This window comes from Myotis myotis, unplaced genomic scaffold (genome assembly GCF_014108235.1).
Source record: "Myotis myotis isolate mMyoMyo1 unplaced genomic scaffold, mMyoMyo1.p scaffold_m19_p_11, whole genome shotgun sequence".
Lineage (NCBI taxonomy): Eukaryota > Metazoa > Chordata > Mammalia > Chiroptera > Vespertilionidae > Myotis > Myotis myotis.
The window spans coordinates 60,533,827-60,549,742 of NW_023416315.1; the positions used below are offsets into that span (position 1 = coordinate 60,533,827).

Below are 15,916 nucleotides of genomic sequence, written 5' to 3' on the forward strand. Positions count from 1 at the left end.
CATGTTCCCATCTCACAGTGACCGTCCGGGGGAGGTGTCAGTCCTACTCCTTAAACCTCGCTTCTGGCAAATATGGACAGTGATTCAAGTCCTGCCGAGGAGCGCGGGAGGAGGAGAAAGGTCCGACCCAGCTTCTTCTTGGCCTGCTCTGGAAGGGAAGCACACCCCGACCTCCAGGGTTTGGCGAGGAGGTCCATCCTCTGCTTCTGCAGCCTCCTGTGTCTCAGCACCCATGACCTCTAGTTGCCCGCTGGCTTTGTCCTTTCCTCTGCTGCACACTCACTCCCCCAGGGCAGGGACCCCGTCTTGATCCCCACGCTTTCCCCGTGCTCCGCAGGAGCACACAGAACATGTTTCTTAGACCAGGGAGCCAGGCATGATGGTGCTACAGAAAGACCCTCCGGTGCCATCTCTTGCTCAGCCAGTCACAAGCTGACTTGGGTCGGTTGCATCATTTCCCAGGGTCTCCACCTCTTGCGTGACTCACCTGGGACTTTGGAAACCCCAGGACCTGGGTCCCTTTCAGTCTTGGCCTGGAGTGGGGATTAGCACCACAGGAAGGAACCTCAGGCAGGCAGCATGAGTCTGCTTTGCCAGGCTCTGCAAGAGGGCATCCCGACAGCAAGGCCCCTGGTGATAGTGGGGAAATGGCTGTACCAGGGGCCACGTGGGGAATGGAACAGGGCTTGGGTCAGAAGGAGTAAGCTCAGCCCAGCCTCACTGCCTCCTGCAAGTGACCCTAGGAGTCACTTAGCCTCCCTCTGATGGCAGCTGAGCAGATTAAGGGGTGCAGATGCACAGTATGCTGCCTGGCTCAGCTCCCTCTTCCTCCCTGGCCCTTGGTCCTCGGCCCTCCCACTGTCTGCCGTGGGTCAGGGGGCAGTGGCGGGCATGAAGATGTGGTCTCCACAAGCTGAGGCAGGAGCCAGAGACCAGTTCAGTCCAGAAAACAATCCTTGAAACCAGGAGTTAGCAAACTCCAGCATGGAAGCCAAATCTGGCTGTCCATCTGCTTTTGAAATAAAGTTTTATTGGAACACAGCCATGCTCATTTGTATATGTTTTGTCTATAGCTGCTTTCTCGCCACAACAACAGAGCTGAGGAACTGTGGCAGACCACACGGCCTGGGAAGCCGGCAGTATTTAGCCTCTGGCCCTTTACGGAAAGAGTTTGCCACCCCCAGCCTTACACCCAAGGAAAGGCAGCATTTCTGATATGAGACTTGGTTGTCCTCATCAGTTTACTCTCTAAGGACCAAACCTAATAAGTTTTAGCCGTGATCTTAAAGCCCATGAAGCCTGTAAGGCACGGAGAGGGGATATAGCCTGTAAAAGCGAGTCCAGGGTTTGCTCCCGGGACCTGGTGAGTTGGGGAAGTGGGCATAGCCCCCTGTGCCTAAGACAAACTCTGTAACTCCCCGAGGAATTCTCAGCCTGGTTTAATTCAGTGCTTCCTCCTGTCACTGTCACAGAAACAGAGGTGCTATCCTTCCTGCTGTCATCAGCACGTTCCAGTGGCTCCAGGGTTTGGCTGCAGTTAAAGCCCACGCTGTGGTGGACTATGCAGACTTCCTGCCTCTGCATTGCTTCCATCCTGGGCTACTGAGGAGCAGTGATGGGGGACGTTGGATGAATGTGTTTTGAATTAACTTAGAAGATCAGGAGATGGCTGGATATCAGAAGCTCAAACACTGCCCCGGGTTTCATGGGAATCTTCGTGCACACGTGTGTGTGTGTGTGTGTGTGTGTGTGTGTGTGTGTGCAGGCGTGTGTGTGAGTGAGTGTTGGGGAGGCAGGTGGAGGCAAGAGAAAGGGAGGAAGAAACTGGGAGAGTAAAGGAGGGCCGGAGGCTAGAGGGTAGAAATGAATGGTATCCAGGGTTCTGTACCCACCACGCTTATAACTACTCAACCGTTGTAGGTAGTAGGATTCTTCTTGAAGATATTCCCTTGGTTGTGGGAAAGGTGATTCCTCCCTTTCCTGTAAGTTGTCCCCAAAGAAGATAGCCCCTCCCTCCCCCATGTCAGCTTCTTAGCCACCCAAAGGAGGACACTGGCACCCAGGCTGCCTTTGAAAAGCCGCACAAAGTGAACCTCCTGACCACCCATCCCCCTCCTCCGGTGGACACCCGGGTGTGGGAGGCTGAGTCCGGAGCATGTCACCTTTGCATTCTGAGAGGCGGCTCCTGAGTGTCTGCGCCTCTGCCTTCCCCAGGTCTAAGCCGGCTGCAGCCTCTACAGTGGAAACTGGTGGTATGGTTGCCCTGGGAAGGAGGCTGTGCTCAGGCCCTGGAGGGTCTGGTGGGGACAGTCTGGTCCAGTAGGCCAAGGGCACTGTGAAGAATTTTCTGAGACTGGTGAAAGCTGGAGGAGGAGACCGCAGGGGCTGCAGATGAGCAGCTGGCTGGAGGCCGGAGGCCTCGGGGAGCCAAGTGGTCTGAGCGGCAGACCCGGCCTCCACAGGGTGTCCGCGCTCCGAATGAGCTCAGCGCAGGATGGCCACGGACATCTGGTCATCACTGTCTTTGCTTTGGCTGCCGAGAGCTCCTCCTCGTTATTATGCAGTCAGCTCGTCAGCCTTGTCCCCATGAACGTTGTCATGCCGACTGGCTACCGTTGCCTTTAATGTCGAAGCGCAGCCAGAGTGGCTATATCATCGTCGTGTCTGAGTGCCATTGCTGCTCCTGTCCCTGTGCTCACACCCTCCTTCTCTCTTCCCGGGCAGTGGGAACACACCCATCACCGTGTGGGGGACTCACCTGAACCTCATCCAGAACCCCCAGATCCGTGCCAAGCACGGAGGGAAGGAGCACATCAATGTGAGTCTGGGGTCGGCAGGGGTCACGGGGGCTGTCCACCCAGCATGTCACCTCCCTACAGGGTGTGGGGCTCCCCGAGGACTCAGAGAGGCCCACCCCGGACACTGATGACCCATTTTGTGTGATGCCCCTGAGCAAGATGAGGGCATTTTCACACCTTGGGGTGCAGGCAGGGAGGGCCAGTGGCTTCTAGGGTGTATGGAGCTTTATACGCATTTTCCTCCCGTCTTCTGACCCCCAGTTCTGCTCCTTAGCTTAAAGATGCCCTAGTCACTGCCATACTCGCCACGGGTAACGTGGAGCGAGGTGCCAGCTGTAGAACATATTCCTGAGCGCCTAGGCTGTGTGTTCCTGGCTGCAAAGGATTCTGACTCAGGCATAACTGTCCGTGTCAACCCCCTGCCGCATGGCAGCATCGCAGGTGGCCCGGTGGGTGCGGGCGGCCGCGCGCGTGCAGATAAAATGCGTGCAGATGCGTGGCTGAGTCTCCCTGCCTGCTCCTCCACAGCTCTGTGAGGTTCTGAACGCCACCGAGATGACCTGCCAGGCTCCGGCCCTCGCTCTGGGGCCCGACCACCAGTCGGACCTGACCGAGCGGCCTGAGGAGTTCGGCTTCATCCTGGACAACGTCCAGTCCCTGCTCATCCTCAACAAGACCAATTTCACCTACTATCCCAATCCCGTGTTTGAGGCCTTTGGTCCCTCGGGAATCTTGGAGCTCAAGCCTGGCACCCCCATCATCCTGAAGGTAGACTGAGGCCGGAGGCCGGGGGGGGGGGGGGGGAAGAAAGGCAGCTGCTGCCCAAGACAGAGGCCAGAAGCCTCAGGCTCCTGCCAAATTTCGTAACTGGAGTCCTTCGCTCAGATTGTGTTATAGCTCAGAGTATGCAAACACTCTCTCTGAGTTTGTGCTGAGTGGCTCACCCCCCTTACAGGCCATGGAGACCTGGTCAGGGCAGCCGGATCCATACTGGCCATTGGACTCCCGAGCTTTGTCAGATGCTGGGAGGTCAAAGGTTCAGAGTGATTCCTCCTGTGCAGCCTTTTGAGAACCACAACATAGGGTTTCTTTGGAGTGTGGATAGCAACTTTTCATTTAACTGCTATGGCAGTTTATATCCACTGGTAGTGACTGACGACAGCTCTGGGTTGAGAAGCATTCTGAGGCTGCATTTGGGATAAACTGAAAAGAGCACCTTGATTATTGCTGTGCCACTGAGAAAGGGGGGATGGTAGCGTACAGGCCACGGTTTCTGTGGACTTACTCCACCAGCTCACCGGCAGGTGGGAAACTCCGGCAGGAGGACAGGCAGCCGGCAGTGTCTGTGGCCCTGACTCTGGGGTGGGAACTGGGTTTCCTGTTCATCCAGGGCAAGAACCTGATCCCCCCAGTAGCTGGGGGCAACGTGAAGCTGAACTACACCGTGCTGGTTGGGGAGAAGCCGTGTGCCGTGACGGTGTCCGACGTGCAGCTGCTCTGCGAGTCGCCCAACCTCATCGGCAGGCACAAAGTGATGGTGAGGCTGCGGGCCCTGTCTGTCCCGAGTAGACGGGGCATAGGGACCGGGATGTGAGCGGCCCAGCTCCGCCCTGGGCCCCCAGGCATCCCTGGAGGGGATCCTGGCCGGTTTCAACTTTCCTCCAACCTCCCCACACCCTAGTCCCGCCCTGTCTTTCTTCGGACTTCTTTTTCCTGTACTGTCATTCCTTCCATACTGGCTGGTGCCACGATGAGAGCAATGCAGGTCACTTTAAATGATGCGTTAAATCGCTCGTTATGAGCAGGAGACTCTTCCAGAAAAGGACCCCTGTTGGCCTGGGGAGGTCCCCGATATCACATCTGTGCCACAGTCACCCGTCCTTACAATGGGATGAGTGACGGGACCCAGTCATTGATGTCATCATGTCACACCATTTAGATCCCAGTTGTGTGCCGTTTCCTTTGAAGATGCCTGTGTTGTCTCCTGGATAAGAGAATGAATTTTCCCGCTTAGAAGTGCCCGTGCTAGCTATGCAGACCCCCTCACCGAGCCCCAAATGCCCTCTCGGCTATTTTTACAACCAAAGATGCTGCTGCTCCCCAGAGCCATTTCCCTCATGCCACCCTGCTCACCAGTGCACCGGTGACTCGGGGCTGGGCCCGAGGATGCTCTGTCCCCACGCCCAGCCCCATCTCGCCCACTCTGCCCCCAGGCCCGCGTCGGCGGCATGGAGTACTCTCCGGGGATGGTGTACATTGCCCCGGACAGCCCACTCAGCTTGCCCGCCATCGTCAGCATCGCCGTGGCGGGTGGCCTCCTCATCATCTTCATCGTGGCCGTGCTCATCGCCTACAAACGCAAGTCCCGCGAAAGTGACCTCACACTGAAGCGGCTGCAGATGCAAATGGACAACCTGGAGTCCCGCGTGGCCCTGGAGTGCAAAGAAGGTACTGAGTGGCCAGGTGGCTGCAACTCCACGCTGGAGGCTGGGTGGGCATGCGCATGCATGTGTGTGCGTGTGTACTTGGGTGGCTCTCACATAAGCGGTGGGCTGGGCAGCAGTGGGCAGTGCTGGGGTCTGGGTGTCCACTTGCAGAACTTGAATTCTGATCGATGAGCCTGTGCCTGGACCAATCCCATATCCTAGCCAGTCCCACCGGGGCAAGGCCAGCTAAGCTAAAGCCTCCTGCCCCTCTTCCTCAAGATGTCCCCTGCCTTTTCCCCCAAGTCAAACTGGGATCATTTCAAATCCCACTAGAGCAGTTTCCAGCCCAGAATCCTGGCCCGTGGGTTTTGTGCTCCCCCCTCGGGGGGCCTTGACGGAACACATTCCAGCAATCTTCAGCTGTCTTCCTGAAGGAAGGTCAGGCTGCAGGGCTCATCTGAGACTTAGAAGGAAGAGTGTTTCACAGCTTGTATTTTAAAAAGTTAACCAATGTGCCATGAACTGAATCCAGCTGCACTAAATCTCAGAAGGAAATTAAGGAGTCAGACTCTTGTCTCCCCTAGGATATCATTCTGTGAGTCACCCGGGAGGGGTGAGTGGCTCCTTGCTGTAGGTGTACACAGCGAGTAAATGCGGCCCCTGCCTGGGGCTCTCTGATGGGAGGAGGGTCCACTCCGTCCCCTCTCTACATCCTTTTGCTGTCAACGCACATCCGCCTTGTGGGACTGTTAATTACTGCCTTTTATTATATTTACGCTGCTTAATTTTTTTCTCCGCAATGTACTCTTTCCTCTAATTAGGAGTAGTGATTAGAATCTCTTTTATGTGTGGCAGGCGTGAGGCTCTGAGTGTTGGAGGCACTTGGTGACTTGAAGGGAAGCTGCAGACTGATAAAAAGCCAGCTCCCTCCCTCTCCTCCTCACCAGATGAGCATCCCAACTGGGAGGGACGCCGAGGGCAGGGTGAAGCCAGGTTCCTCTCTGAGAATGTTCCAGAGGAGGAGGAATTGGCATCAGACAGGGAGGCCAGCTGAGCATCAGCGGGGGTGCCCTAGCCTCTGCTCAGGGGAGAGCCATCCCATGTGGGCAGGGAGAGAGGACTAGAGCAGCATGGAGGGTTCGCCTAAAGTACTTTTCAGGGGTGCCCAGGGCTGATTCTGGAATGTTTTCAGGGCAGGTTGGGTCCAGGAAGGTGACTTCCTAAAGACTTGACAATGAGCTAGGACATCACCTGCACACACACTTCTGACAGTGAGCCAGGACAGCACCTACACACACACTCAGAAGAGGCTTGGCCTGGGCCCGTTACAGGCCTTACCTTCTGATATCACACACACACACACACACTGACATACTCACTCAGATGACCACTCATGCACTCTCACCCATACACTCAAGCACACACACTCACACTCATGCTCATGTGTGCATTTCCATGTACTCCCACAAGTGCACATTCATGTTCTTCACTAAGGACATACATGAGTGTTCATCGGGACTTTGGTGACAACACTTGCCAAAAAGGCTCACTGACTCCCCTTCACAGCCACATGTGCACACACATTGCTGTCAGTTTTGCTTGGATGCATTAGGGTTGCTCTGCTTCAGAGTCACTTCGCTGGACAAGGACCCCCTGTGTCGACGTGACCAGAGCAGAGGTGCAGGAAGAGAGCAGCCCAGGAGCCTCTCCATGGTCCCAGTGGCATCCCCGTTGTCTGTCAGACAGGGAGCATTGGTGTCCTCATGCCCCAAACCTCAAGCTCCACAGGCCTGCAGTCAGCACGGCAGGAGGCAGTGGGGCCCAGGGCCTGGGGCAGCATGTTGTCTTCCCGGGGTCACCAGAGCCCACTGGACACAGGGCTTGCTTTTCCAGGGCAGGGCTTGTGAATCTCTTTCGAGTCCATCAAGTAGTTTCGCCTATTCTTGTGTTTGTATAAAGAGAAAGAAATATTGTTTAGTCAACATCCACTGGCCGTTCTTCTTTGTTAGCATGTGTTAATCCATTCTGGAGTGTGCACACATGTGTGCATGCACGATCACATGTGTATTTGTGTGTGCATGTATGTGTGTGCATGCATGTGCCAAGGAGAAAGGCAAAGCAGGGAAGGGCTGGGTACATTACCTCTGACTTCCTCAGGTGGCAGAGGGCGGCCCAGGAGATGGGCTCTGCCCAGGACAGGGTGTGGTCACAGCTTTGAGGCTGTGTAAAACCTCAGCCTGTGTGCTGGCCTTGCCCTGGGCTAGAGAGCTCTTGCAGCTCCATGACTATCTGGAAACCTGAGCTGCCTCCACAGACAGCAGTGCCCACACAGCTCATGCTTCACCAATGAGTAGTATCAACTTGTGGAAGGAAGGACAGAAACCCACTCTGCGCATTTATACAAAAGGAATATCTTAGGATGGCAGAGCCCCATCTGGCCTCATTTGGTGGTTTGATGGTTCCAGTGACCTGCATGGCCCAGAACTGGGACTCAGAAGAAATTGTCCTTAACTCTTAAAAGGACTACCAAACACAGAATCAGAAATAGAAACTCCTCCTCGCCTCTCCCCCACCCACCATGCTTCTATGGCCCCTGGCCCCATGCACATTTTTTTAATCATCACATGAGGATCTTTTTCCATTGATTTTTAGGGTGAGTGGAAGAGAGAGGGAAAGACAGAGAGAAATATCGATGTGAAAGAAAGACATCGATTGGTTGCCTCCTGCACGAGCCCTGACCAGGGCCCGAGCCAGGGAGGAGCCTGCAACTGAGGTACATGCCCTTGACCAGAATGGAACCCAAGACCCTTTGGTCCACAGGCCGGCGCTCTATCCACTGAGCCAAACTGGCTAGGGCCCCATGCACATTTTGCAAACCAAAGCCCTCTTCCTCAGATGGGGAGGTGCTCCTGGCCCAGCAGCAGCACAGATCTGTGGATGGCCTGCCCCTCATCCATGCTTTGGAAGGAATTTGACCCAAGACAAGCTTCCTTGGGCTGCACATTTCTTCCATGCCTGTGTAGCTCACCTCAGCTATTTAAATGAAAACGTCCCCTTTTCTTATTCCTGCACGTCTGAGGCCCATTGCACATGTCCCCTGGGGCCTGAGTGAGGGCTCTGAGTGTCCTGAGTTGGGAGTAACTCTTGGGCCTGCCCCACCCAGAAGTCTCACCGGCTTCTCCTTGTGGCAGCCTTTGCTGAGCTGCAGACAGACATCCATGAGCTGACCAGCGACCTGGATGGAGCCGGGATTCCCTTCCTGGACTATAGAACCTACACCATGCGGGTGCTGTTCCCGGGAATTGAAGACCATCCTGTCCTCCGGGACCTTGAGGTGAGAAGCCATACCCATGCCCAAGGCCTTCCCCATCACGGTGTCAGCACAGAGAAAGGTGTTGGTGACCTTCAAGCCTAGCTGCCTATCCAGAGGTGAGAAAGCTGAGGTCAGGGAGGGGATTCAAGTTGCCCAGGACCCCCAGTTGTCGGCGCCCGCTGGTCCCTCTGGAGTCAGTGGGGCTGAGCCAGGAAACCTCAGAGCAGAGATGGGAGTAGGGCTTTGGGACTTAGGGGTCATGCATTCCTTTAGAATTGAATGCAAGTCCCTCTCCTCAGAAAAAACTGTACATATTCACAGAAATAAGAAATCTGGCAAACAAATGTTGGGAGTTCATGGACCCTTATTTAAGAAACTGCGATATGATGATGATTTCACCACTTATTTGCTACTCAATAAATCTGTGTGGAAAGATAAGTGACGCACTGGGAAGGGAAGCGGAAAGTGAACCATAAAAACCTAACTCTCTTTTGTACCGGCAGGGACCCCATCGTTTGAACATTTTATCCCTCTTCCTGTCTAGCATAGGATCTGGCTTATACATATATTCATATTACCCTTTGTTCTGAAAGGGATTTGGAATAAATTATAAATATAAGTACCGGAGAAAAGTGAAAAATATAAACAAGGAAACCAGGGCAAAAGAATAACCATAAGGAACAATCACTACTAGTTGACTGCTGATGGGTCCAGTTTTAAATACTTTACCTGCATGCATTCGTTTAGCCACCCAAGAGCTCTCTGAAGTAGGCATGCTCCTAATACAGGCGACAAAACTGAGGGCACGGGGCACTTTGGGAGCGAGCGGGCTGGGGTTTGAGTCCAGGCGGTGAGACATCTGAGCCGGCCCTCCGACAGCAAGCCCGCACACCTGACTCCCGAGGTGCTCCATCAGTGTCATGCCTCACGGCTCTAGATACTTATTAGGATGGATGGGAGGTTGTGGCCGAAGCAGCAACAGAAAATAAGACTAGTTCCGAGATTTATATTGTCCATAAAATAAAACAGGCCCATCACTTGGGAGTTGAGCACTTTCCCAGGTACTGACCGGAGGGAATGTCTACAGGATTCTGCAAAGGGATGGAGAGGCTGGGCCCGTTATAAATCACACATGCCCTTCTATGGCCTTACTCCTCGTCTGGATTCTTAACATTTCCCCTTAAGCCTAAATATTCTCGAGTTCCCTTGCCTTTCTCATGAGGGGAGACTCTCTGATCCCCGCCTCAGCTCACAAAGGAGTGAGCAGCCAGCTTTACCAATGTCCCTGAGTGGGAGCCCACGAAATAGCTAATTGCTAGGCATGGGCTCCAAATCTAGCAGGTTACATACACAGCTTTGTTTTTTCATTGTAGTAAAATAAACATAACATAAAATTTCGACCATTTTTAGGTGTCCAATGTGGAGGCACTAAGCACATTCACACTGTTGTGCAACCATCACCACTGTCAGCTCCAGAACCTTTGCATCTTCCCCAGGAAACCCTGTGCTCATTGGACAACCACTCCCCATTTCCCTCAGCGGCCACCACTGTCGACCTCTGTCTATGAATGTCACTACTCTGGGCACCTCATACAAGTGGAACCAGACAGTAATTGTCCTTTAGTGACTGGCTTATTCACTTAGCAAAACGTTGTCAGGGTTCACCTGTGTTGTAGTGTGAGGCAAAATTTCTTTCCCTTTTAAGGTGGAATCATAGTCCATTGAATAGACCACATTTTGTTTATCCAATCTTCTGTCAATGGGCCCTCGGTCTGCTTCCACCTTTTTTAGCTGTTACAAATAATGCTCCTAGGAACACGGTGCACAGATATCTTTCTGAGACCCTGCTTTCGATCTTTGGGTATATATCCAGCACATACGACTTTTCCATTTCCACTAAACTCACAAATTAATTGCTTGCATGCAGAAATTAACTTCCACTGTTCCACATTAGCCCGGGGTATGTGAGACCCAGCTCCCTACACTAGACCCAGAGATCTTGTGTGGATCGTCATTTTCTTTATTTCTTTCCAACCCCTCTTTGCCACCAGCGTAGTTTCTCCCTGTTTGGCTTCCTGAGAATAGAAACATTCCCAGGGAAGCCGCTGACTAATGTAAAGCAGTGTTTTCCAGCCTTTTCAGCCGCCGGCATACGTGCCCTGCTGGTTGGGCATGAGTGGTGGATGCGTGTGGACAAGACGGTGTCTTTTGGCTTCAGGTTGTCCCTTTGGGACCATCTGGGTAAAATTCGGGCATTTGGGGAAGTGGCTGCCCAGGCACTGGTCACACACCAATCCTTTAGAAACAGAAAGCAAACAGTAACCATTTTCAACCTATCATTGCCTCCTAACTCTACCTTATTGGGTTACAATTAAAATTTACTACCCAGTTTTATATTCACAGACTTCAACTAAATTATCGAACCATCTGGTGAATAAAGAAAGCCTTGTTGCGGAGTGGCATTTGGGTAGGGGGCAGGGTGGCAACGTTACAAAGGAGAATTGTCTGGATACTCCTCATCGAGACACTTCACTCCCATCTCCCCTGTCGTAAAACGGGGACTCGGTGCCAGTGCGCTAGATAGCCGGGGAGCCAGGGAGAGGGATCAGGGGAGAGCAGCCAGGGAGGTAGGAGGGGCAGGTAATAAAATTTAAGTGCGCCCCGCGTGCGCCAGGCACTTTACATACATTATCTTACTTAATGTCCATAAAACATTATGACACGTGCGCTCATATTCTCATTTTATAGCTGAGGGAATAGAGCCCAGAGGGAACGGAGGTTTCCTGCACGTGGGCCAGCCAGTCTCTGTGAGTCCAAACCCCAGGCTGCTGACTGAGACACTGGCTCTCCATGGGTCTCAGGGCCCAGCCACGCCATCCAGAGGCGAGTTACAGCCACAGTGGGAAGTCCAGGGCACGTCCTCATCCCGGAAGTGCCATCTGCTCAGCCCTGTGTGCCCTTCTTCCTCTCCAGGTGCCACAGTGCCGACCTGCCCTTGGCCCCCTGCCTTCCATGGCCAGCCTGAGCCACTGGGAGGCCCTGCCCGGGAGGCCGCAGAGAGGACTCGGAGCTGGCGTCCAGTCATGAGCCAGAGTAGGGTAGACCTGGCCCCAGATGGGGAGGATGGAAGCGGCTTGGGAGACTGACAAACTTATAGCTGGAAACCCAGCATAACCTGCAGCCACTGGCCTTGGCACAACCTCACTGGCTTCTGTGAGAAGCCGTTAGCAGAAGCTGGTAGGGGCACACTCAGCCTTGCAAGATCATTAGAAGTGCATGCTGTTCCGGGTGCCAACACTGCTCATGGCACATGGTGGGCACCCAGCAATGGCATTCCCCATTATTATTAGGACACGTTGTAGAGATGCTGCTCTGAGGGGTTTGATGGACAAAAGGAGTAAAGTGTGTGCACAGGTGTGCAAGGGGATGGTCACAGAGTGGGGGGAGACCATGGGAAACAGACACCTGCCCGCTGTGCATATAGGCCCCGGCTGATGACAAGGTGAGGCGGCCATGTCTCCCTGTCCTTCCCTTGTCAGTGCCCATGAGTGGGGGATGGAGGAGCTAGGCAGGAGGCCAGGTGAGGCCGTGGGGAATGAGGGTTTGGCGAGGATGAACTTAGAGGGCCCTGGCCAGCACCACCCCCCCTCCCCGCCCCCCAGCTCTGGCAACTTCCCATCTCTCCTGAGAACTTCCTTCCCACAGGGTCTTCCACATACCAGCACCGCGGCAAGGGCCATGACAATGGACTTGACTTGGGAACACGCATGAGCTCCCAGCCGCCTGGCCGGTGGGAGCGGCGGATGCTGGCCAGCCTCCTGGACCTCAGGAGAGCGTTTCTCACAGGATCAGGGGTGGGCCCCCAGGGCTCTACCACGGAAGGGGGCTTCTGGCTGACCAAAGGCAGGGCCTGGCTCGGACTAGTCTCTGCCTCCAGCCAGCACCTTGCCCTGAGCCCAGACCCAGGAGGCTCCCTCAATGAGCCGTGTGAATGTTCCAGCTCCGCTTCTGCCACCTTTTTGGTCTTTGGGCAGCCGGGGCTTTCTGTGCCTGTCTCTCTGCCCCAATTTGAAACCTCTAGGGTAAAGCAGGATAAGACTGCTGCCACGCCGCCACTCGACTGTGTGTCAGGCGGACACTGCAGGCTTTTCACACCTCAGGACTACTTTCCCTGCTCCCAGGAGATGGCAGGACGTGGCACATCCCGGTTCACAGCCTGGCTCTGACACTCCTCTCTGTCTGGGGATCTCAGGGAAGTCCCTTAGCCTCATGGGGCCCAGGGCAATACGGTCCTACCCTTATAGGGTGTGGTGTGGGGTCAATGGATCAGTATGCCATGCTCAGCATAGACTGAGAGCCATAGACACATTAGCTGTGACACCTTCGCTTTGTCGATGAAGAAACTGGCTCTATTCGGGGCCCCACAACTGGTAAATGTCTGCAACAGAGTGGACCCCAGCTGACCGACTCTGAAACTGAGCCACATTGTCATGCTACATACATGACGATTCTTCCCAAAGACCTGAGGCATCTGAGCCATGGGTGAGACATGGCCCTCAAGATGTGGCCTGGATGGCGCCTCCGGCTCCCACTTCCTGCACCCCAGCCCTCAAGAGATGCCCTGCTCTGTGCTCTCAGGCGGCTTCCCCTCCAGGGCAGAGGCTGTGCCTTATGTTTCAGTAAACATCTTGTTCTAATGGGAGTATTTACAGAGCTACGCACACGTGGTCCGAACAGGGCTCTGTTCCCCTGAGTGAGCACAGCCGTCCAGCCACCATGCAGATCACAGCCAGAATGTGCCCCCCCCCCCCCCAAGGATCCCTCGTGCCTCTTCCATCACAGCCACCCCCAGAAAAAACATTTCCTGCCACCATGGATTAATTTTATTTATTTAAAAAAATCTTTATCTAAACGGTATGATACAGTGTGCCCTCTTTGGGGTCTGACTTTTTTTCATCCAGTATCTGCAAGGTGCATCCTCGAGCTGTGCTATTGCTGCCGGGCATCTGGCTGTGCCCACCCTTGTGCATCTCACAGCGGCGTCTTCTCTGGCTGGTTCAGCCGCGGGCTCATGTTTGCTGAGTGGATGGTACACCCTTCAACCTTTGCATGGGTCTCCCAATGGACAGAAGATGCAGGCAGGAAGATAAAACCTTATTCCCTCCCCTTCCCCAGGATGGTCTCGGGATGCTAGGTATCGATGCTAGAGTTAGGGAATGCCTGAGAGACTGTTGGGCTGAATCTTCCCATTCTTACAGGTTCATGAACTTGCCCACCCCCCCGCCCCCCCGAAGTAAAGGACTTGCCTGAGCTTGCACAGGGGGTGGTGTCAGAGCCCATGTGGAACCCGAAGTCCTAGCTGTGAGGCCACTGGCCTGCCAGTAGGACCCGCGGGTCTGGAGATGGGCCAGCATTAGGTCAGCAAAGGCTCAGGCCTGTGAACCATCAGCCAGGGTGCAACCCACAGCAGCCCATGTCCTGGAGTTCCCACCAGGGCTGCAATGGTGGGCAGCTGTGGTGTGGGATGCCTCCTCAACTCCACAGCACCGTCAGAGAAGAGCTGAGGCCACTGAACGGGCAGATGCGGGTTCCTACCCCAGTGTCACCATTATTCAGTGATGTTCTCTCTGTGCTTCGCTTGGTTCATCTCTAGAGACAGTGACCCACACATGGGCTGTGATGGAGGCTAAGTAGCTACCTGGCACAGTGCCTGGCACTAGATAGGGATGTGGCAGCATTAGTCAGGCTGCAGAGGGTAAGTGGCGGGGTGGGATGGTCAGCAGTGTGCACAGCCCATTCTGTGGGGGCATGACCAGGCCCTGCCAGCCTCGCCCTCACAGGTGGCAGTCAGAACCCGGCCTCCTCTGCAGGTACCGGGCTACCGGCAGGAGCGCGTGGAGAAAGGCCTGAAGCTCTTTGCCCAGCTCATCAACAACAAGGTGTTCCTGCTCTCCTTCATCCGCACGCTCGAGTCTCAGCGCAGCTTCTCCATGCGCGACCGGGGCAACGTGGCCTCGCTCATCATGACGGTGCTGCAGAGCAAGCTGGAGTATGCCACCGACGTGCTGAAGCAGCTGCTGGCCGACCTCATTGACAAGAACCTGGAGAGCAAGAACCACCCCAAGCTGCTGCTTCGGAGGTGAGAGGCAGCTGCGGGTGGCCGGGGCGGCGTAGGTCAGAGGGTCCCTACCCCCATCCACCAGGCCTGGGCTTTGCCTGCCAAGGAGACCGGGGCAGAGCTCCCAGAAGGAGTAGCCAAGTCCTCCAAGGTCAGGGACCGACTTGCTCAAAGGCTGGGTGCATCCCACACTTTCCATAAAGAACCTGCCCATCATGAAACTGGCCACGGCCCAACTGCTCACCTGGTTGTGTTTCATCTGCCCCTGTATCTGCTCTCCATCATTCTCTCTCTGCCCTTTTGCTTCCCTGATTTTGCCCCTTTTTACTGGAATTCTTTTCTTGTGGGATCTTTAGAGGTCATTTTCCATCCCCTGGCTTTGTCCAAATCAGAACTTGAATTAGGAGCGATAACCCAAGGCCGCTCTGGGAACCCACCCCACCATCTCAAGATGGTAGGTTTGAGCCCCGAGCCACTTGCACTGCTATCTATCTGCTTGTGATCACTATGAGTCACACGTGACTATTTAAATCCAAATTAATTAAAAGTAAGTAAAATTAAATATCACCCGAGAGCTATTGGAGATGCAGCCAGCATCCCGGGTCCCTTCCCACACTCGGTGGGGCAGAGTCTGCATTCCGACGAGACACCGAGGTGATCTGAATGCGTAGTAACGTTTGAGAAGTGTGGCCCAGCCCGTGTGTGAATTACAACCCTTCAACGGCAACTTGCCTGATGCATTGCAGCAAGGATTTCCTGGCACCTGTTCTAGGCTCTGCACAGTCCGGGGTCCACCGCTCACACGACTGGAGCCTCATCCTGGACCCTTGAAACCCCAGTGGTCACATGTGAATTGGTAGCCAGGTCCTGTGGCTTCCACCTTACAGGAGTTAGACCCTCTGACTCTATCCACGCTGCCATTGGCACTTTCCATGCACTCGAAGGCCTTTTCTCCTTTAGGCTGTTATTCCAGTGTCTTTTGCCTTCCCGTAGAATCTACGGAGTAGACAGAGGACCCACGTCCGGTCCTCCGCTTGGACCACCATTTACCGGCTGCCTCCCGTCCTTGTTCTTGGTCTAGGACAGGACCTCCTGCTTGGTCCCGTGCATAGAGGTGGCTTTCAGAGCGCTGACCCCAGGCTTTCTCGGATGCAGTGGGCCTTGGCCTGCGCAGCTGCAAAGGTTGCTACACGCAGGAGCAGCCACACAGCTTTGGCAACTGCATGGTGGATCACTTGGATTTTTGTTTTGCTTCCACCAC

The 15,916-nt window shown here is 54.6% G+C and overlaps 1 protein-coding gene across 2 annotated transcripts in view; it reads left to right on the top strand.

Moving 5' to 3' along the window:
* PLXNA4 (plexin A4) overlaps positions 1 to 15,916 on the top strand; it is a 411,874-nt gene that overhangs the window by 359,875 nt on the left and 36,083 nt on the right. For both annotated transcript variants that reach the window (XM_036328657.1, XM_036328658.1), the window contains exons 17-22: positions 2,725 to 2,818; positions 3,327 to 3,566; positions 4,189 to 4,335; positions 5,012 to 5,246; positions 8,416 to 8,558; positions 14,408 to 14,676. In XM_036328657.1, the coding sequence (XP_036184550.1) occupies positions 2,725 to 2,818; positions 3,327 to 3,566; positions 4,189 to 4,335; positions 5,012 to 5,246; positions 8,416 to 8,558; positions 14,408 to 14,676 (1,128 nt within the window). The remainder of the gene's footprint in view (positions 1 to 2,724; positions 2,819 to 3,326; positions 3,567 to 4,188; positions 4,336 to 5,011; positions 5,247 to 8,415; positions 8,559 to 14,407; positions 14,677 to 15,916) is intronic.